Source organism: Engystomops pustulosus, chromosome 1, assembly GCF_040894005.1.
Source record: "Engystomops pustulosus chromosome 1, aEngPut4.maternal, whole genome shotgun sequence".
NCBI classification, from domain to species: domain Eukaryota; kingdom Metazoa; phylum Chordata; class Amphibia; order Anura; family Leptodactylidae; genus Engystomops; species Engystomops pustulosus.
In genome coordinates, this window is record NC_092411.1 from 109,389,204 (window position 1) to 109,411,033 (window position 21,830).

A 21,830-nucleotide genomic window follows, 5' to 3' on the forward strand; every position below is an offset into this window, starting at 1 on the left:
GGCTGTATATAGTGTTTGCTGGGGGAGCTGTATATAGTGATTACTGGGGAGCTGTATACAGTGATTGCTGGGGGAGCTGTATATAGTGATTGCTGGAGGAGCTGTATACAGTGATTGCTGGAGGAGCTGTATATAGTGATTGCTGGGGGAGCTGTATATAGTGATTGCTGGGGGAGCTGTATATAGTGATTACTGGGGGAGCTGTATATAGTGATTGCTGGGGAGCTGTATACAGTGATTGCTGAGGACTGTATATAGTGATTGCTGGGGGAGCTGTATATAGTGATTGCCGGGGGAGCTGTATATAGTGATTGCTGAGGACTGTATATAGTGATTGCTGGGGGAGCTGTATATAGTGATTGCCGGGGGAGCTGTATATAGTGATTGCTGGGGGAACTGTATATAGTGATTGCTGGGGGAGCTGTATATAGTGATTGCTGGGGGAGCTGTATATAGTGATTGCTGGGGGAGCTGTATATAGTGATTGCTGGGGGAGCTGTATATAGTGATTGCTGAGGACTGTATATAGTGATTGCTGGGAGCTGTATATAGTGATTGCTGGGGGAGCTGTATACAGTGATTGCTGGGGGAGCTGTATATAGTGATTGCTGGAGGAGCTGTATACAGTGATTGCTGGGGGAGCTGTATATAGTGATTGCTGGGAGAGCTGTATATAGTAATTACTGGGGGGTTGTATACAGTGATTGCGGGGGGAGCTGTATATAGTGATTGCGGGGGGAGCTGTATATAGTGATTGCTGGGGGAGCTGTATATAGTGATTGCTGAGGACTGTATATAGTGATTGCTGGGGGAGCTGTATATAGTGATTGCTGAGGACTGTATATAGTGATTGCTGGGGGCCTTTGTATAGCGATATCTGTTCCCTGTCTGGACTACATTTAATGGGGGCCCCACCATATTTTGCGCCCAGGGGCCCCCACCAACCTTAATCCGGCCCTGCTCAGGATGCTTCACTCCATTGGCCTAAAGGACACTGCACTCTCTTGGTTTTCTTCCTATCTCTCTGACCGCACTTTCAGTGTCTCCTTTTCTGGATCTTTCTCTTCTCATCTTCCTCTCAGTGTCGGGGTTCCTCAGGGCTCGGTCCTAGGTCCTCTTCTCTTCTCCCTCTATACTGCCCCCATTGGACAAACCATCAGCAGATTTGGTTTCCACTATCATCTTTATGCTGATGACACCCAGCTGTATACCTCAGCACGTAACATCACCCCTGCCTTAATCCAGAACACTAGTGACTGTCTCTCTGCTGTCTCTAACATCACGTCCTCTCTCTTCTTGAAACTTAATCTTTCTAAGACTGAACTTCTTGTCTTTCCACCATCTACTAACCAAACCACCCCTGACCTCTCCATCTCTGTCTGTGGGATCACTATAGCACCGAGGCAGCAAGCCCGCTGTCTTGGGGTTGTGCTGGACTCTGACCTCTCTTTTTCACCATATATTCAATCTCTTGCTCGCTCTTGCCGGATGCATCTCAGAAACATCTCCAGAATACGGCCGTTTCTGACATTTGAAACTTCTAAAATGCTAATTGTTGCACTTATTCACTCTCGACTAGACTACTGTAACTCCCTACTAATTGGTCTTCCACTCTCTAAACTCTCTCCTCTACAATCTATTCTTAATGCAGCAGCCAGGCTCGTCTTTCAGGCCAAACGCTACACAGATGCCTCCAGTTTGTGCCAATCACTGCACTGGCTACCTGTCTCCTTCCGTATTCACTTTAAAATAATAACCCTCATCCACAAAGCTCTGAATAATGCTGCACCTCCCTATCTCTCTTCTCTCATCTCAGTCTATCGCCCTTCCCGTGCTCTTCGATCTGCCAGTGACATTAGATTAATCTCTACCTTAATTCGAACCTCCCATGCACGTATCCAGGACTTCTCCCGAGTTGCACCAATTCTCTGGAATGCTCTTCCCCAGACTCTCAGACTAATACCCACTCTCCAAAGCTTCAAACGTGCTCTTAAAACCCATCTCTTTAGGCAAGCTTATCACACTCGCTAACCGCATGAAATGTCAACTCTCCCTTTACTAATCCATCCTATCTGTTATCTGGCAAACAGCTGATATATACCAAGCTCCAGGCTTGGCTGCAGTCTTTTTCACCTAGGACCCTGTAAATAAGATGGCGGCTGATGGCTGCTTCAAGCAGCAACATCGTTGTTTAGTAAATTATTTATTAAATTATTTTTATATTGTTCCCTTATAAAGAATGGCTGGACCATTATACAACCTCTTGTGTCACCCCCTCATCCTCATAGTCTGTAAGCTCTTGTGAGCAGGGCCATCACTCCTATTGTTCTATATGACTGTTTGTTCTTTGTAATGTAATATAGTTGTATATGTCCCCTATGATTTGTAAAGCGCTACGTAATTTGATGGCGCTATATAAATAAAGATTATTATTATTATTATTATTATTACCCCTCATCCTATCCCCAGCCCCTTTATATTTATTGAATTTTTATTAAGATTTGTGTTTTTATACTAAGTTTAAAACTTTCCGACCTCTTATCAAATAAGAGGTCGGATCGTTGTACAAGTCTCCTAACAGTCGGCCGTATTCATGAGGGGGCCGGCCGACACACCCCGCCACACCCTGTAAGACTCGCCGGCAGCAGTGCATGTATTGCGCAATCGCTGCCGGCTCTATGCGATGCAGCGGGCTGACAGCTGCCGCAGAGGGGTTTATTCACAGCGCTGGTTGAATGTTCGGCCGGCGCTGTGAATAAGCCCCTCTGCGGCCGCTGTCAGCAGAGCGCTGCATCGCATAGAGCCGGCAGTGATTGCGCAATACATGCGCTGCTGCCGGCGAGTCTTACAGGCCCCTGACTGACAGGGGCGTGGAGGGGGTGTGTCGTCCGGCCCCCTCATGAATACGGCCGACTGTTAGGAGACTTGTAAAACGATCCGACCTCTTATTTGAAAAGAGGTCGGATCGTTTTAAACTAAGAATAAAAACACTAATTTTAATAGAAATTCAATAAATATAAAGGGACTGGGGACAGGATGAGGGGGAGCTAATTTGTTGGGGGTGTTTTTCCCATGTGACAGGTCTTCTTTAAGAGGACATGTCACCCCCAAAAAGACCCCCACCAAACATGCCCCCCATAATCCTCCCCCAGCCCCTTTCTATGTATGCTAAATTTATTTTAATTTGGGAAAGTTGTTCATAAAAGATCTGACCTCTTACCAAATAAATCCACGTATCTCCTGCGCTGGCAGTCGGGTGTATTAAAGGAAACCTACCACTTGAAATGGTAGGTGTAAGATGCAAATACCGAGCACCAACTCCGGGTGATCTGGTGCCGGAGCTTATTTTCGTTATTGTCCTAAACCGCTGTATCGCGGTTTAAACACTTTTTAATCATTATATCTGCAGCAGCTACGGAGCAACAAGTGCGGGTCGTGCACTTGGGGCGCCGAAGCTGCTTCAGATATAAAGATTAAAAAGTGTTTAAACCGCGATACAGCGGTTTAGGACAATAACGTAAATAAGCTCCGGCACCAGCTCACCCTGAGTATTTGCATCTTACAGCTACCATTTCAAGTGGTAGGTTTCCTTTAATAAGGGCCCCCTCATGAATAAACCCGAACCCGACTTATTTGGTAAGAGGTCAGATCTTTTAGGAACAACTTTCCCAACATACATCAAAATAAGTTTAGCATATATAGAAAGGGGCTGGGGAGAGGATTATGGGGGGCATGTTTGCTGGGGGTCTTTTTGTGGGTGACAGTTATGATCGTTTGTAATGCGGGAATGAAAAATGGAGACAAAAAAACATAAAAGGTCTTTCTTTAATGGGTTAAAAACCCCACTTATTATTGCATTAATAAATCTTGCGCATTGGGGGAAGTTTTTTATTGTCTAGTTGCTCATGGCCACCAGTGATCGGCCTTAATTTTATAAACTAGAACAGTTTTGTCTCAGACAGTTCTGATAAATTTCCCCCATAGACAAATTTATACTGGGGTAGCCCTGCTTGCTGGACATTTTCAGAATGTTAATGGACTCTTATCTGGAGATGTGATTTAGCCTTAAGGCTTTCTATTTTTTATATGTACAGTTATATATATTTGAATCACCCAAAACAAGGCATCTTAACTGGGGGAGCGAGTCTGTTTTTGACAATTTTTTACTTCAAGCGCATTGATAAGAGTAGCTATACTTATTGCTGCAAATTAAAACAGAAAGGAACAGTATACATGGACCCAGCAAAGAAAACTACCAGATAGAAATACATTTCAGCACGTTTCAGTACACTTAAAGTATGTGTAAAAAAATGGGATAAGGCAAACCAGGGTTGAACATGGGCAAAAGCCTTTATGGAAGAGACAGTCCAGCCCTGAGCAGCCCATGTGCAGGATAGAAGCTTTTACAAGGCTGCGCCTGTTTACACTTCTCTGGGACTTCGGCCACATGTGCAGAGTACAGGGAGGGCTGAGCCCACTGCTCAGGGATTTCCTCACACACCCGAGGCTGAGCCCTGCCTCCTCCACTATACTGTAGTGATTGGAGAGATGTAAGACTGAGGTGTCTGCCTCCCGCACACCCACCTCCTGCCAGTTCCTGGATGGGAGGGCGCCTCCTTATAAAGGTGGCACAGTGAGAGGTCTCAGCTGCCCTGTCCACCCAGCAGCCGGCTACACTTTACCTCAGTGTCACCCTCACCACAATCGCCACCATGACGGACCAGGCCCCCTTCGACACCAATGTGATCACCATGACCCGATTTGTGATGGAAGAGGGCATTAAAGCCAAAGGCACCGGAGAGATGACCCAGCTCCTGAACTCCATGTGCACTGCCATCAAAGCCATCTCCTCTGCTGTGCGCAAGGCAGGACTGGCCAACCTGTGAGTAGTGTCACACACTTCATTCTCTGGGCAGTGCTGGGACTGTGTGTATTTAGCTTTCCTGGATGAGGGGACTGAGAAGGGAAACATTACCAAAGTTAAAACAAACTTTTTATTGCTAAAAATAATTTGCTACTTGATTTAACTTAATATAAACTCCTTGATATGTTTGTTTTTAACTGTGCATGTCCCTCTAAAGCCATGAATCGTTGAAATATACTGTCAGGATATGCTTGCAGGATTAATATAATAATTATGTGGCTGCTAGAAGAAGGAGAGAAACTGAGACCTCACCTCTCCTTATATTCTATGGGGGGATTTAAATTTCATTTTGCACCATTATATGTGATGAAATCCCTGCCCCTCCACCGCAACAGGATTTGGTCTCCTGAACTCCCTGGTGGCCGGCTACACTGGCATGCAATTCTATGCCAGGCCCTGCCAGAGCCTGTTCAAAGTCCACTCTGCTGCCAGGTACGCCCCCCTTCATACCCTCTGCATAGACTTGACGTGAAGGTGACGTAAAGGGGTAAAAAAATCGCAACCCCTAGCTATGTGCTAGGAATTGTGATCATTTCAGAGTTTTTACACCATAAAACTGGCGTACAATCCCTGATGATTCCCCCCAGATGCCTGCAGATCAATGCTAATATTGTCAGCTATCAGCTGTCTAAACTGTGAGAAGTCCTCCTTCAGCTCCCACTCCAGAGCACTATTCCCTTATCAGAAGAAGACTTTGTGATCATCTGAGCATTGGCTCTGTCTGTATGCAATAAGCCAGTGTGCATGTTTTTTCCCTTTTCCTTCTGTCCCTGTGATGAAATACCTCACTAGAGCTTTCCCTGCTCTTATCATGTGGTCGTTTTGGAGAGATAAATTTCCCCCAGAGTCTATCAGTACCAACACCAGCGAAATAGACATTGGCGTCCTAACCACAGATGATGATGTCATTGTATATGATGTTAGTTTTGTATATGTTGTTAGTTTAAGGGGACACCTAGCTCTTGTCTCTTAATTGGCCAATCAATATTTTTTCCTATTTGTTATAGATGCATGTTTTGTTAATGTAACTGATTTACAACTGACATGCACATCTTATTTAAGTTATGTAGTTTGCAAACTATAGTTTCTATATGTGATTATTTTTCTTGTTCATCTAATGGTACCAAATCTCAGGTTGAGAATACTTTAAAGCAGCGCTCAGCCTTTTTTGGCTGAGAGACCATAAGCACCGCATATTTTAAAATATAATTCTGTGAGAGCCGTAGAATATGTACAGAATATAGCCAGCCAGCCTCCCAGTATATAGCCAGCCAACCCCCCCCTCCCCGTATATAGCCAGCCACCCCCCCCCCCAGTATATAGCGGGCCAGCCCCCCCAGTATATAGCCAGCCAGCCAGCCCCCCAGTATATAGCCAGCCAGCCCACCCCAGTATATAGCCAACCCGCCCCCCAGGTATATAGCCAGCAACCCCCCCCCGTATATATATCGCCAGCCAGTCCCGCACCATAGTCTGTGCGACGCACATATCTTTTTTTATTTTTCAACTAGCGGCCAGTCCGTCCTTGTATAGGTGCCCTGACTGCGAGCCAGATGCAGCCATCAAAAGAGCCACATCTGGCTCGCGAGTCATGGGTTCCCGACCCCTGCTTTAAAGGTAACTTTTCACCAAGAAAAGCTTATTTTTAGCTAGTTACAGGTTCCAATAGTCTTTGCTATTCTGATATTAACAATGCCTTTGTCAGCATCCTGAATCATTTCAGTACATTATATAAGTTTAATTATTATTTCCTGTCATCCTGCCAGCAGCATGTGGTGAGTTCGGGGAAGGGCAGCTGCAGCCTCTCCTTCACACTCATGCAGCTACTTCACCCTTCCCCGCCTCCTGTCATGTGCACTGAGGGAGGGGAATGGTCTTGGAGAGAGGAAGAATGCATGAGCACTGAGGCTCAGTGGTTAGCACTCCAGCCTTGCAGTGCTGGGGTTCATGTCCTAGGGTCAACATCTGCAAAGAGTTTGTATGTTCTCTCTGTGTTTGCGTGGGTTTCCTCCCACACTCAAAAAACATACTGGTAGGTTGTTTAGATTGTGAACCCCATTTGGGAGAGGGACCGATTTAGCAAGCTCTGTGTAGCGCTGCGTAATCTGTGTGCGCTATATAAATAAAGGAATTATTATAAAAAGGAAGGAATTATTATTATTATTATTATTATTATGAGAAGACACAGGGTGCAACTGCCCTCTCCCCGGGACTCGCCACATGCTGCTGCCAGGGAGCCAGGTAATGTGAATTAAACTTTTATATAAAATACTGGAAAGATTCAGAATGCTGACAAAGACATTTTTAAAATCAGCAAAACATCCAAATAATATATGGCATTTCCCCTTTACTTTCTGAAACAAAAGGGTTCCTTTTAAAGTGATTTTTCCCCCAAGCAAGTTAGGCCCTATCCTGTGGATTTTTGTCAAACATTTTCAGAACCAAAAATGCCATAACTTTGGAAAGAAAAAGGCGAGCAGCAAAGTATGGGCATCGTTCTGTTTTATTTTAACAAGGGAAAAACAATAATTTGGTAAAATCATTATTACTTTACAGTTACACTTTAAATAAATTGTCTGCCTCCAATCCTAAAACAAATGATTTTTATCAGGTGTGTTTGCTGACCTTCACAGGCTCAAACTTCAGTAAATCGTTTATCCATTGGCCTGTATCATATTTCTATGGGTTAAATAATAATTTATAATGTACAATAATTATTTAACAGTTTCCTACTGTTCAGTTTCTAATCTGGACACATGGGACAACAACCTCTTATCATTATATCAGCATGTGTCTGACTCTACCAGACAAGGAGCAATGCGCATCACATCAGTATTGGTTAATATATAACTTTGATCTACCAGGTACAGGGGAATTAGCAGGATTACTTCTGTCTTTGTAGTTTGAGCATATTTGCTATTTATTCCCAGGGCTGTGAAGAAAAAGGTACATGTCTATGTATCCCAAAACGAATACTGCATTATTTACTGCACACAAGACCTGTACATATGAACATCAACACATTCATGCCTGTAGTTTGTTATGTTATTTTATGTAGGCTACTAGGATACTAAGAGCTTCTAAATACAATGTCACCATTATATCTATAATATGTATATATTTTTTCTTCTAAAGGCAGTTGGAATCTAACTCTTATCTGACCACACATCCTTTACAAATAAGCCATTGTAACATCAGGAATGAAATGCAACTTATGTGCAACATGTTTCCCCACACTTTTACGCAACAGAAAAAAGTGCAGCAACCGGGGGTGTTGAGAGGGGTGTAAAAGATCTGTGGCACGAGCCCCAATGCATATATACAGCATTTTCATTACGGTTTACTCCTTTGTATAACCCCCTCATTAGTGCTTGCGGCAAAGACAACTGTACAAGCAATGCAAGAGAAATTGGATTTTAGTTCTCTATCTTCTTCATAAGGTCCTGCATCACTGTCTCCTCATCCAGCCACATCATCCCTGTGGAGTTCACCACACATACATCTTATGTTTTTCATTGTCCTTACATCTTGGTCCCCTAACAATGTTATGCTGATACTTCTAATACTATCCCTCAAATACAGCAATAGTGCTTCACAAAGACCCATTGAAAACATTAATAACACACAAATAATGCTTACTAGAATGTTGTTGTGCCATGCCCTTATCATCTTCCACTTGGACTACTGCAACATTCTTCTCTGTGGTTTCCCAGCTAACTCTCTAATGCCCCTACAATCTATCCTTAACACTGCTCCCCAGCTAATCCATTTGTCTCCTTGCTTCTCCAGAATTCAATTTAAAATACAACCATGACTTACAAAGCAGACCACAACCCGTTCCCTCCATATAACTCAGAACTAGTAAGCTAATACCGTCCCACACGTATTCTCCGCTCCTCACAGGACTTTCATCTTTAATAATAATAATATAATAATAAATCTTTACTCTATTACCATCCACGCTTCTCCCGTGCATCTCCCATACTCTGGAACTCTCTACCAAAATGTGTCAGACTGTCCCCCACCTTCAAAATCTTGAAACATACCGGTAATCTGAAAATCCTCTTGATTAGGATTATACACAATAACTGCACTGTTCCCTCACCTCCTGTTTCCATCACCCTCTCATATAGATTGCTAGCTCTTACTGCTAGGGTCCTCCTATCACTTGTCTCCTGATCACTGTAGCCTTGTATTTGTACTTGCATTTGTTCTTATCTTAATGTAATGTCTGTGAATCCCTTATTGATTGTACAGCACCATGGAATTAATGATTCTCTATAAATAATAACACTACAATGAAATTGTTTTTTTTCTTTGGAACCATTTTAATTGAATGTGTTCAAATCTGCTTCTAAACATGTTACTGACACCTATCTCCTAGTAGAGTGCTTCAAAACAAATGTAGCTGTGCTGTATTTTTTATAAGAGCTAAATCATTGCTTCTGGTACAGAATTTGAAATATAGTGATGCACTTATGTAATCCAATGTGATCCCTTATTGTAGCCACATATAGGAGTTATAGAACTGTGTATAGAAAATTTGAAGACCGCTAAACCAATGACTTTAAGTGAAAGATCCACACACATGCATATCTACTTCTTTATAGTTATCCATCCGTTGTGAGAGACCTAAAGACTTATGCTCCCTGCACTCTCTATTACTTGCAACAAGTAAAGGAGTGAATCAAAATACTACCCGCTCCCCATTTTACACTTAAGTCAAGTGTGTGTGTATTTTTCATATTCTGCAGCGCCTTTCATGAGGTGTATACACAAAATAAGACATTACCGAGCAATAACATTGTCTGATGAAACAATGGGAGTGAGGGCCTTGCTTGTAAGAGCTTAAAATCTATGACGCAGATAGTTATATGTTGATGTGGATATCCAACATGCATGATACTTCCATATGACATGTACTATATAATTCAGATAATTGGACAGCATAGCCAAAATCAGCAGGTTTGGACAACTTTTGCCTTACATGTAAGGTCACCTATATACCAGTTTGGGCACCCTTTAGACATTAATCTTATAGAGATGGGGGTTGGGAAACTAAACTACGTGTTATTTACCATGTCTGTACTCTCCTGGTGCAAAATAGACCTCAGAAGAAAAACTGTTTACCTATTAACCTTTAACCTTACACAGGCAAGCAAAAGAAGAAAAACACACAGATAACAAGTTTCACATGTAGCCTGACAATGGATGGAATTTATAGGCAACAAAACAAGACTTCAAGATTATGTATTCAGTACTATTATTTTTAGGAAGAATTTCATAATAAAACTGGACTAATTTACCAAAGATACTGTATGGGTAGATAGGAAGACAGAAAAGAGAACATTATTTAAAATAAGTGTCTCAAATAAAGTTTACCATTTTTGCTAGCATTAAGAAAGTTCTTTGTACAAAATACTCCTGAGCAATGACCACATAAACAAAATGCCATTCAATTAACAAGATTGCAAGCCATCCAAAAAAATAGTAATGATATCAGTGTTATTTTTCACACTTCCAAAATAGTTTTACTGCAAAGGTACGGTATGTAATTATACAATTTCTTCTGATCCCTGGAAGTGGGACAATGTTTGAAGGTTATGGAATTGTCTTTAACTGTGTGATAGATAATATGGTCTATAGTTCCTTCTCACCCCTCACACAAATATAAATTTGTAGCCTGCTTAATCTAGGGTGGCATTGACAGATGATTTAAGGATCATATAGACAACATCTTCATCCATACCTGCCAATGCCAATCAAAAATATCTAGGCTTTATGCTAGTTTAGTCATCACAATGGGAAAACTAGATATATTTTCAATTTAGACTGATTATTGTAGTCCTGGCAGATGTTCCTTCATAGACATATTTCTATAATTTGTGACGTAGTAGGGTGTTTCTATAATGTTCTAAAGCAGGTAAAGTATGAGAGTCTGTGAAAAAAGACAGTGGGGCACATGCATATATCCTTAAATGATTTGGTCTTAAACTAGTATATTAACCCCTGATACAAACATGAAGTGATTCATCTAATAATCCACAGACAATTAGGAATTGTGACTAAAACCCAAGGTACATGTGCTGTTAGGTGTGTATATGGCTGGGGCGTTGTCTTTGATTTGTCAATGCTCTTTTTTATAATTTCTGTCCTGCTCTTGTTTGTCAGAGATTTCTGTTCCCAAACGTCAGATGAACCCGGAACAGAGCTCCGGCTTTGACATTGCATAGCTCTCATGTAGATGAATGCTGCATAATGAGAAGGGTGTGACTACTTACATACTTTATTTAATTTTCCTGACTTGAATGACATTTTCGCTCAAGTTTCAGAAACTTCAAATGTTCACCAAAATGATTAAGAAAGAAAAGTGTATAAAAGTATGCTTATTGCCTTGTAAATACTAGAAATGAATAAAGGATGACAAAATATTGGATTAGCAGATGATTTTATGGATCTGCACTGATAATGATGGGTGTATGTAGTAGCAATTACTGATATTAGCAGTGTTAATAAATAACAAACAAGCATGGTTCAGTTCCTAGATGCCAAATATTTTATTTCTAAGCCCTGCAAAACATTTGCATGAGTCCAGGGATCCCAACTTTCCTCCATATGTTCAAACATTCTAAATATAAATTTTGTGTAAAGGAAATTTATGTAAATGCAACAGCTGATGTGATTCTTTAAAACATGTAATTTATGACGTACAAAATATTGTCTACCTTTAACATATAAAAAATATTCTTTCCTTAGATACGGAATTGCAGGATCCACCAATGTAACCGGAGATCAAGTGAAAAAGCTGGATGTTCTTTCAAATGACCTAGTTATCAACATGCTGAAGTCGTCATTCAGTTCCTGTGTCCTGGTATCAGAAGAAGACCCACATGCTCTTATTGTGGAAGCTGATAAGCGGGTTTGTACAATTATTATGTTTTCATTGCTTCATGACCAATTCATCTGCATAATGTTCTTGCTTCCTGTAATGACAACACTCCCCTGGTGTAACTAATTATTTAGAAAGAAGGTTTTACATCACTTGCAGCACTTGAGACACATGAATATTTAGGAAGTATATGTATATTGAAGGGACAAGATCTTTGCTCACAAAAATAATAATTCTATAATAATTCTTTATTTATATAGCACACACAGATTACGCAGCACTACACAGAGCATGTCAAATTGGTTCCTGTCCCCATGGGGCTCACAATCTAAACAACAGTATGTTTTGAAGTGTGGGAGGAAACCGGAGTACCCGGAGGAAACCCACGCAAACACGGAGAGAACATACAAACTCTTTGCAGATGTTGACCTGGGTGGGCAAAACTTTGTTCCCAAAATATGATATACAGTATTTCAGCAATATCATAAGTCATGGATTGTACTATAGCTTTCCGCAAAGGGGGTATTACATCCTAAAATATGTAGTATGGGCTAGGATAAGAAAATGTGATGAAAAAAATAGTCACCGGTAGTTTGGGATTGCAAACTAAAACCTGTGTGGCACATGGATTTAGATGTAAGGGAATGTAAGATCATTTATTTTGGGGCATTACAATTTTAGAGTGGCACCATAGGCACGAGAGTAGATATCTGCATCTGTAGTTCTCAAGCTGGACTGTTACATGGCCTTGAAGAACGACATCCTTATTATTCATAAAAGACATTGAGGAAAAAATGTCAAGTGGGCGTGGAGGGTAGCGAAGGAGGGCATGCCCGACATCGAAGTGGGCGCTCCTGCTCCCTGCCTGCACATTAGCTATAGTCTGTGGCCATTCAGGCCTGAAGCAGCAAAGGTGAAAGCACAATTCTACGCCAGGTGGGCCTGACACACAAAAGAATGCCAGTGCAGAAAGTCGCAGGATATCTTTATAAATTTATATAAAAACAATAAGGCAGCACTGCTATGTATTGAAAAATAAAGTTTTTCAGCTGTAGACCAGCCATCATACACTAGTACACCTAGTAAAGGCGTACAATAACTTTTCCACATAAATTCCATCTTGAATAGTTTCAATAGAAAATCAAGTCATATCTGTAACAGTCAGCCCTTTCGCATAGAGCTTGTATAAACAATGCTGCTCTATTCTAAAACTTTTAACTATTGTCTGTAATTTGTTTTCCTTATACAAAGAAGACTTTGTATCTACAAACAAATATACGCACACCAGATCACCCCAGACCGGCTCCCTAAATTAATCCATGCAAGATGCCTAAACTTATCACAAACCTTAACCATGCAATTTCCTTTACATGTGTTAACTTGTGTAATAACGTAAGAAGATAACGTAAGAACGTGTTGAATTCACCCAAAGATCACCATCTTCTCCTAAATTGCTCTCTATCTGCCAGTGGCCAGTGACCCTGTAGATGCCCATAGAGTTACCACTGCCTCAAAACGCAAATTCTAAGTATTTTTATTACCTCTGCCAGTATTCTGCATCTCAATTCCAGTATGCCATGCTCTTTACAGGGCAGCGAGGGGCCTAATGCAGGTCTTCTAACAGCATGCTTCTATTATATCCTGCCAGATAATACACAGTAGCCACTATACTTTACTATTGAGTTAAACTAAAAATATATTTTTTTTATTTTAGGGGAAATATGTTGTCTGCTTTGACCCATTGGATGGTTCTTCAAACATAGACTGTCTTGCATCTATTGGCACAATTTTTGCAATATACAAAAAGGTAACATCTATTTATTTTTAAACTCCTGTAATAAAAAACATGACTTTAAAGCATAAATATTATTTTTCTGAGTAGCTACATTTTTATGTGGAAGCCTAAGCAAGTGTATTTGAAGCAACATGTGGCAAATAATCTGACAATGTACATGAATAAATCTGTTTATTAGTTTAAAAGCATAAATTACTTCTATTTTAAATCTATAGTCTGAAAACTGCTTGCAGAAAGCAAAATGTGAAACAACAGGTGCATTGACAGAGTCCCTTCATGTCTGAAGTTAAAGTGGTTGTCTGGGATTATGACATTTTTATTCTATGGCTGGGGGTCTCTAAAAAACACCTCATTCTTTCCTTTGCCCACGTTCTCCCGTAGCTGTGCCGGTCACTGCTGGCCACCGATTGTATACAGAGGCTGACAGCAACGCACATCTACAGCATCTGTTTACAAGCAGAAGCCAGCGGTGATGTGCATATACAGCCACGCTCCTGCACTGAATTGCAATGAATGCAGAAGCAGGAGCGCGGCTGTATATGTGCGTCACCGCTGGCCTCTGCTACACATAAAATGTAGACGTGCGTTGCTGCTGGCCTCAGAATAGAAATGGAATCGGAGGAAGAGGTAAGAGTGAGCTCTCTTTTTATTTTTAGAGACTTATTATACATTAAAAATGTTATAATAAGAGACAGCCCCTTTAATACGTAACTGCCACAGCCAGATGATGGCTCTGTGTTATTTTCTAAAGAAATCAAGGACATGAATGCATTGTACACCACGCAGACTTAAACACTTGTGTGTCCTGTGAAACAGAATCCGTTCTTCTTCTCCTTTCTAATGGCCTTTTTAGGAAAAAATTGTCCTTTAGGAACTTTTTACCATCAAAATGTTGCTGGGTACATGATTTGCCACTTACATGAGCAAAAAGCACAGCAGAGTATTGCTAACAGATTTATTAAAGGGCAAAGCCACTTAAATAAATCTGCAAGCAGCGGAGCACTGAAAACAGTCTAAGAACTCTTGCACATTTAAGGGATAAATGTCCTCCATTCAGGTCTGTAGGATAATTTGATGCCATGCTTTGTGAAACATGAAGTTTAAAGGACACCTGTCATCAGGTCTGTGTGACTTGTCCTGTCACCTCTACCTGTTGGAGCAGCTCACAAGGATCCCATCCCAGCCTTTATCTAGTTATTTCATACATTATTCATTGTAAAATCATCTATTTTTTATCATGTAAATGAGGCTGGTCACATGGTCAGAGGCAGTGATGTCACCCCTGTTACCCCTCCCCTCTCCTCCCCCTGCTCATGTCTGTGTGTAATGTATAGTAAAGTATTGCTAGTGTGTGTATGTCATCTGCTGACATGCTGCATCCTCCTAATATACAGGTGAGAGATACAGACATCAGCTACACATGAATCTGACATGTTCTGCTGTAACATGGCTGTAGCCTGGAGCTGCTGTATCTCTCCTAAACACACACACATGCACACACAGGCTGCAGGGGGCATGGCCACCAGCACCAGGAAGCACATCATTATACAGCCTCACATCATTATACAGGCTGTCAGTCAAGCACTGGGGGTGTGGCTGTGCCTCCCACTCATGAATAGAGTGGACAGCTTGAATATTCTAATGCTTCATTGGACATTTCACAGGTCATTTGCATACAGATTTAGGACCTCATTGCTTAGGTTTACAGGCATGTAGAGGGACAATGAAGGGATAGAGGCAATGCTCTCTAATGGCAGTATATGAAAATATATTTAGTTTAGGGGGGTTATTTTGCATGACGGGTTCTCTTTAAGATATCGAGAGACTATTTGGTATTTGGATATGATAAATCTGGAGTAAGTTGTCTGAAGCCAAAAATGAAGTGGGCTAGCTAGATTAAATCAGTAGATGCAACAAATTTGATAAATTTTAAAGACAAAAAACTGATTCAACTGTAGTGGAATATCCTGCTCAATATGTGTGACATAAAAACTTGGTTTAAAAAGAGGGTAATTTTCTGGTGACAGATTCTTTTTAATTACAGCAAACCTTTCAATTTACAATGCTATGTATTTTTGTGAAGACAATGTATACCTCTGTATTGTGTAGGCAACCGATGGGGAGCCCAATGAACAAGATGCATTGCAGCCAGGACGTAATCTCATTGCTGCAGGATATGCTTTGTATGGGAGTGCCACAATGCTTGTCTTAGCCACTGAATGCGGTGTCAATTGTTTCATGCTGGACCCTGTGAGTAACAATTTCAGTCTGTGTAGTAACTGTTGTTACATTAAGGTCTCATCTGGTGCTTGATGACTGAGCCATGGATAATGGTTATAGATTAATCATTTCTCACAATAAAGATACAGGATTGCCCAGGCATATCAGGTATGGAGAAGGGGGGCTATACAAACAATAAAAAAGGTACACTTTTCTCCTCCGGTGCGCTTATGGTCCTGTGACGCCACATGTCACTGATGTGTCCCTGTTTGTTTACAGAAGACGGTGCTCATGTACAACTACCTCCGCACGGCTGATACACATTAAAAAAGTGATGCTGTAACAGACACGCGGCAGTGGATGGACTGGAGCAAACAGGGGCACGGAAGAAACAGGCTGCACCAGTGGTGGCGATTATGTTTTTTCATGTTTTTATACCCCCTCCTTCTAGCCTGGATTTTAAAGCCTGGACAACTTATTTAATAAAAATGCATGTTTTGTTTTTTTTAGGCTATTGGAGAATTCATCTTGGTTAATAAAAATGTGAAAATTAAGCCAAGAGGCAATATCTACAGTCTAAATGAAGGCTACGCTAAATACTTTGATGCAGCAGTTACAGAATATCTTCAGAAAAAGAAGTTCCCAGAAGTAAGTCAATGGCTACTTTTTACCTGAAGACAGGGCCGGTGTCAGCACTGGGCATAGCTGGGCAAGTGCTGGGGGCCCGAGCTGCTGGGGGGGCCCACATAAGGCTGTAAGTAAGGAATCCTTGGGGGTAAGGGGCTGTATTTCATGAATTTCATTCAGCATTTCTAATGCTTCCACGTGAGTTCACTTCAAAGGGACCCACTGAGGCTCTGTCGACCAGGGGCCTACTAAAACCTGGAGCCGACCTTGCCTGAAGAGCACACACTTGACCATTTTGTCACTCACATTGACCCTATTTTACATAGAAGAAAAAAAAGGCACATTAATGGTAAATGCACAAGATATTTGTTTGCATTACACTCTGTGACCAGATCTGCATCAGATCCTGCATGTGTTAAGTGCAGATATGCTTGTGGATTTTGTGGATCTTCAGTTCACTTTAACAGAATTCCTGTTAAGATTCCCAGAAAAAACTTGAAATGTTGCAGATTTAAAAATCTGTACCTCTTCTCAATTTCTGCATGAAAAAAATCTTCATTGTGTACCCTTTCTAAAACTAATATACTGTATATACTCGAGTATAAGTCGAGTTTTTCAGCACGATTTTTGTGCTGAAAATTCCCCACTCGGCTTGTACACGGGTATACAAAAAAATTCAATAAACTGAGTACTCCGACGGCAAGGGCAGCTCCTCTTCTTTCTTCATGCTGGCACCAGGTCTGCGACAGCTCCATGTGCGCGGCCTGGCTGGCGCACTCTGTGATGACAGCAGCGGCACTGCGCACATGAAAATAGAAGAGCAGCCCTGACCGTCGGAATGGTGAGTACTCAGTTTATATTTTATTTTACGGGCTGGCTATATACTAGAGGGGGCTGGCAGGGTATATACTACAAGGGGCTGGCAGGCTATATACTACAAGGGGCTGGCAGGCTATTTATTACGGGGGCTGGTGAGCTATACACTACAGGGGGCTGGCGAGCTATATACTGGGGACGCTGTGACCAATGCATTTCCCACCCTCGGTTTATACTCAAGTCAATAGGTTTTCCCAGTTTTTGGTGGTAAAATGAGGTACCTCGGCTTATATTCAGGTCGGCTTATACTCGAGTATATAGTATATACTTGAATTACTGTACAACCTACTTTCCTAGAATAATCCTGACATTTTCATGATTTTGTGCATTTATCATAATACCATGCTGATATAGACACATGTGACGTTTCTTTACTTATTCAAATAACATTATGGTATGGCACAGAGTTGCCGATTTAATCACTGGGACCCTAACTGCAATAAAACACAGACAACACAGAGCATAGGTAACAGATAGGTTTACATCCCTTATGAGAGATCCATTCCCCTGGATATATTTGCGTAGATGAAAAGGGGGATTGAACTCTGGCACATCAAAGGAGCAGGATGGCAGACACAGGTGCTTCAGGAGGAGTGTAAGAGCAGCTGGAAATGTTTCCATTTTTCTGGTTTAACACTTTGATGGTCCTGATGGCACATTTGAAATACCACATCCTGTACAGGTTAGGAGTTGAACTTTGATGTGTACTTTATAATTTATTTTTTTTAATGTTTTTATCTTGTCATATCATTGCATTTATTTTCCTGACAGGATGGTAGTTCCCCATACGGAGGAAGATATGTTGGTTCAATGGTGGCAGATGTTCATAGAACATTGGTCTATGGAGGGATCTTTTTGTACCCTGCAAACACAAAAAGTCCAAAAGGAAAGGTAAGTTATATCTTCTAATATTACAGTTAAAATATTTTAGATACCATATAAATTTGATTATAAGCTGACTTTTTCTGCACAATTTTTGTGTGGAGAAGAAGACGCCGGAGGACAGCGCCGGAGGGTGAGTATTTATTTTATTTTTTTATTGGGTACTCTGCTGTGGACGTAACTTTTAGGGGGTGCTTTGCTGTGGACATTAAGGGAGCACTGTGTTGTGGACATAAAGGGGGATCTCTGTTGTGGACATAAAGGGGACATTTTATTGATGAGGGGAAACTACTGGACATTTTATTATGGAGTAGTGGCTGCATTTCCCACCCTAGGCTTATACTCGATTCAATAAGTTTTCCATTTTTTTGTAATTGAAACTAAAAATGTAGATATCTGAAGGCTCTAAATTTATATGCATGCATGGCTTAGACATTATGAGAGACATTGGAGGGCATTTTTCAATTGTGAACAAATCCACTAACCCAGCTCACCTGGCCCTCACTTTTACGACTGGTGCACGGATCTCCTCCCTGAAGCAGTTGCCAAACATGTAGAAAAGGAAATTGCGCTCCAGTACTCAATCGAATAAAAAGTTTCTTCTTTATTATAGTCAATAAAAGTCCATACTGCACATACTATACATTCTTTACACCGAGTCGTTTCAACTTAATGTAAGACTACATTTAGTCGAAACTGGTCGGTGTAAAGGATGTATAGTATGTGCAGTATGGACTTTTATTGATTATTTGGATTTATTGTGGCGCAGGGTCTGTGTTCTTGGCGCACAAAAAGTACTATGAATTACACTGGGATGTTTGATTAGATTGTAGCGTAAAGGGTTAATGAATTAATTTTTAAAAAAAAAACTGACAAAAACTGTTGGAAAGTCAATAATAAATGCCCTTCATTATCTCCTGATTGATAGAATTTGAATAAATTAATATAGTATTTACTTAAGTGTTGATTCACCATATAATTTATCTCCAATATTACAGTTAAGGCTTTTGTATGAGTGCAACCCCATGGCATACATTATGGAGAAGGCTGGAGGCCTAGCCACCAATGGACTGGAGAACATTTTGGATATCGTGCCAGACAGCATACATGAACGGATGCCTATAGCTTTGGGATCTCCAGAGGATGTTAAAGAATACATTGAGATTTACAAAAAACATGCCAAGAAATAAAAAGATGCTGGACCAGACTGCTGCAAGTGGACCAAAAACAATATTCCATACCTGCAATATTTCAAGCATATTCAGGACAACAACTTTCATACTTTTATACACAATGTGCCTGATTAAGAAACATGAATAAATTTTTATATTTAGCTTATATGTGCATATGTCTTATTATAACATCTTTGTTGACATGTAAAGGGAAAACAAGTCTTGAAGTTTATTAACCCCTTAAGGACGCAGCCATTTTGTAGCTTAAGGCTCAGCCCCATTTTTTGGATTCTGACTTGCGTCACTTTATATGGTACTTTTGAACACTGTTACTTATCAAAGCAATTCTGAGATTGTTTTTCCCCACGTGTTGTACTTCATTTTAGTGGTAAGTTTTGGCTGATAAGTTTTACGTTTATTTACCAAAAAAAAAAGAAAAAATTCTGAATCTTTTGAAAAATTTGCCATTTTCGAAATTTGAGATCATTGCGTTTTCAGGCAGATAGATTTACCACCTAAATTGCTGAATAAGATTTCCCATATGTCTACTTTACTTTTTCATCATTTTTTGAATGTCTGGATAATTTATTTGGATGTTGCGCGGCTTACAAATCGAATATCGCCTTTCCAGATTGCCAGAGTTGACTATTTTGGGGATAAATACAGTTTTGAATGAAATTTTACATATTTAGCATCAAAACCCCTATATAATCAACCCATTTCAAATCTGCACCCCTCAAACTGTCAGAAACAGCTTTTAGGAAGATTGTTAACCCCTTGGGATCTTCATAGTGATTGAATCTGGACTTTTCAAAGGCATTTGACACAGTGCCACATAAAAGGTTGGTATATAAAATGAGACTGCTGGGAATAGGAGAAAATCTGTCTATTTGGGTAAGTAATTGGCTTAGTGATAGAAAACAGAGGGTGGTCATTAATGGCACATTCTCAGATTGGGTTGATGGAGTGCCACAGGGGTCAGTATTGGGTCCACTTCTTTTTAATATTTTTATTAATGACCTTGTAGTGGGTTTACACAGTCAAGTTTCAATATTTGCAGATGATACTAAGGCCCCTTCTCCACTGGCGTTTTTCACGCGCGAGTTCTGCGCGTGCATTTGACGCTCAGAACTCGCATTGCACTCTGTCCCATTGTATTCAATGGGTCTTTCTCCATTTGCGTGGTTTTCAACGCGCGTGCTTGCGTTCGTTTGCACGCGCGTCAAAATCGCAGCATGCTCTATTTTTGCGAGTCACGCGCAATTTTCACGCCCCATTCAAGTCTATGGAGATGCATCAAGAACGCATTGCACTCGCAATCATTGCAAGTGCAATGCGAGTGCAATGCGTTTTAAACGTAAGGGTTGCTAGGTGACCAGAATAACAGTATTTCCCCTGCTCGCGAACGATCATTTAATTAAAAAAACACAGTGAAGAACAGTGAAGAATAGAATAAAAACAGTGAACACAGTGAACACAGTGAACACAGGATCATTTAAGATAAAAACACAGTGCAGAACACAGTGCAGAATAGATTACAGATGTTCGGCACATCTGCTTACTTGTCGGGAGATACGCGCGGAACGGCGCGAACAAAATAGCATGTGAAGAACAATATATATGTGTGAAGAACACATTGCAGATGTATTTAAACATCTGCAATTTGTTCTTCACACACATATATATTGTTCTTCACATGCTATTTTGTTCGCGGCGTTCCGCGCGTATCTCCCGACAAGTAAGCAGATGTGCCGAACATCTGTAATCTATTCTGCACTGTGTTCTGCACTGTGTTTTTCACTTAAATGATCCTGTGTTCACTGTGTTCACTGTTTTTATTCTATTCTTCACTGTTCTTCACATCTGCTAAATTGTCGGGAGATAATATACGCGCGGAACAGTGAAGAATAGATCGCAGATGTTTGCAAATTATCAGAAGACATTATTTTTCAATTAAATAACACATTTTAATCCCAAACCATGGTCCCTTTGAAAAATGCTCGAGTCTCCCATTGAATCGCGCGTCAAAAATGCGCCGAAAACGCAAAAAAAACGCAAATTACTCCAAGGAAAAATGGAACAAAAACGCAGCCAAAACGTCAGTTTTTCACGCATTGCACCCTGACGTGAAACGCAACGCTAGTGTGCAAGAGGCCTAAGCTGTGTAAAGTACTAAATACTGAGGTCGATAGTTTAGCATTACAGAGGGATTTGTGGAAGCTTGAGGGATGGGCAGAGAAATGGTTGATGAGGTTAAATGTAGATAAATGTAAAGTTATGCACTTGGGCCATGGAAACAAAAAGTATAATTATGTTCTAAACGGTCAATTACTTAGTAAAACTGAAGCTGAAAAGGACTTGGGGGTATTGGTGGATGGTAAACTTAATTTTAGTGACCAGAGCCAGGCGGCTGCTGCTAAAGCAAATAAAATAATGGGATGTATC

The 21,830-nt window shown here is 40.8% G+C and overlaps 1 protein-coding gene across 1 annotated transcript; it reads left to right on the forward strand.

The window, feature by feature from the left end:
• Positions 1 to 4,591: 4,591 nt before the first annotated feature.
• LOC140130860 (fructose-1,6-bisphosphatase 1-like) lies at positions 4,592 to 19,551 on the forward strand. Its single transcript, XM_072150847.1, has 7 exons — positions 4,592 to 4,882; positions 11,681 to 11,843; positions 13,528 to 13,620; positions 15,718 to 15,858; positions 16,339 to 16,476; positions 18,103 to 18,222; positions 19,212 to 19,551. Exons 1-7 carry the CDS (start codon positions 4,713 to 4,715, stop codon positions 19,401 to 19,403), a joined length of 1,017 nt encoding a protein of 338 aa, XP_072006948.1. The 5' UTR covers positions 4,592 to 4,712; the 3' UTR covers positions 19,404 to 19,551.
• The last annotated feature ends 2,279 nt before the right edge of the window (positions 19,552 to 21,830 follow it).

Bases quoted from the DNA above. Each gene is read 5' to 3' on its own strand.
- LOC140130860 (XM_072150847.1), top strand. From the start codon at position 4,713: ATGACGGACCAGGCCCCCTTCGACACCAATGTGATCACCATGACCCGA. The intron at 13,621-15,717 runs GTAACATCTATT...TGTATTGTGTAG, and splicing joins TTTTTGCAATATACAAAAAG to GCAACCGATGGGGAGCCCAA. The intron at 18,223-19,211 runs GTAAGTTATATC...CCAATATTACAG, and splicing joins CAAAAAGTCCAAAAGGAAAG to TTAAGGCTTTTGTATGAGTG.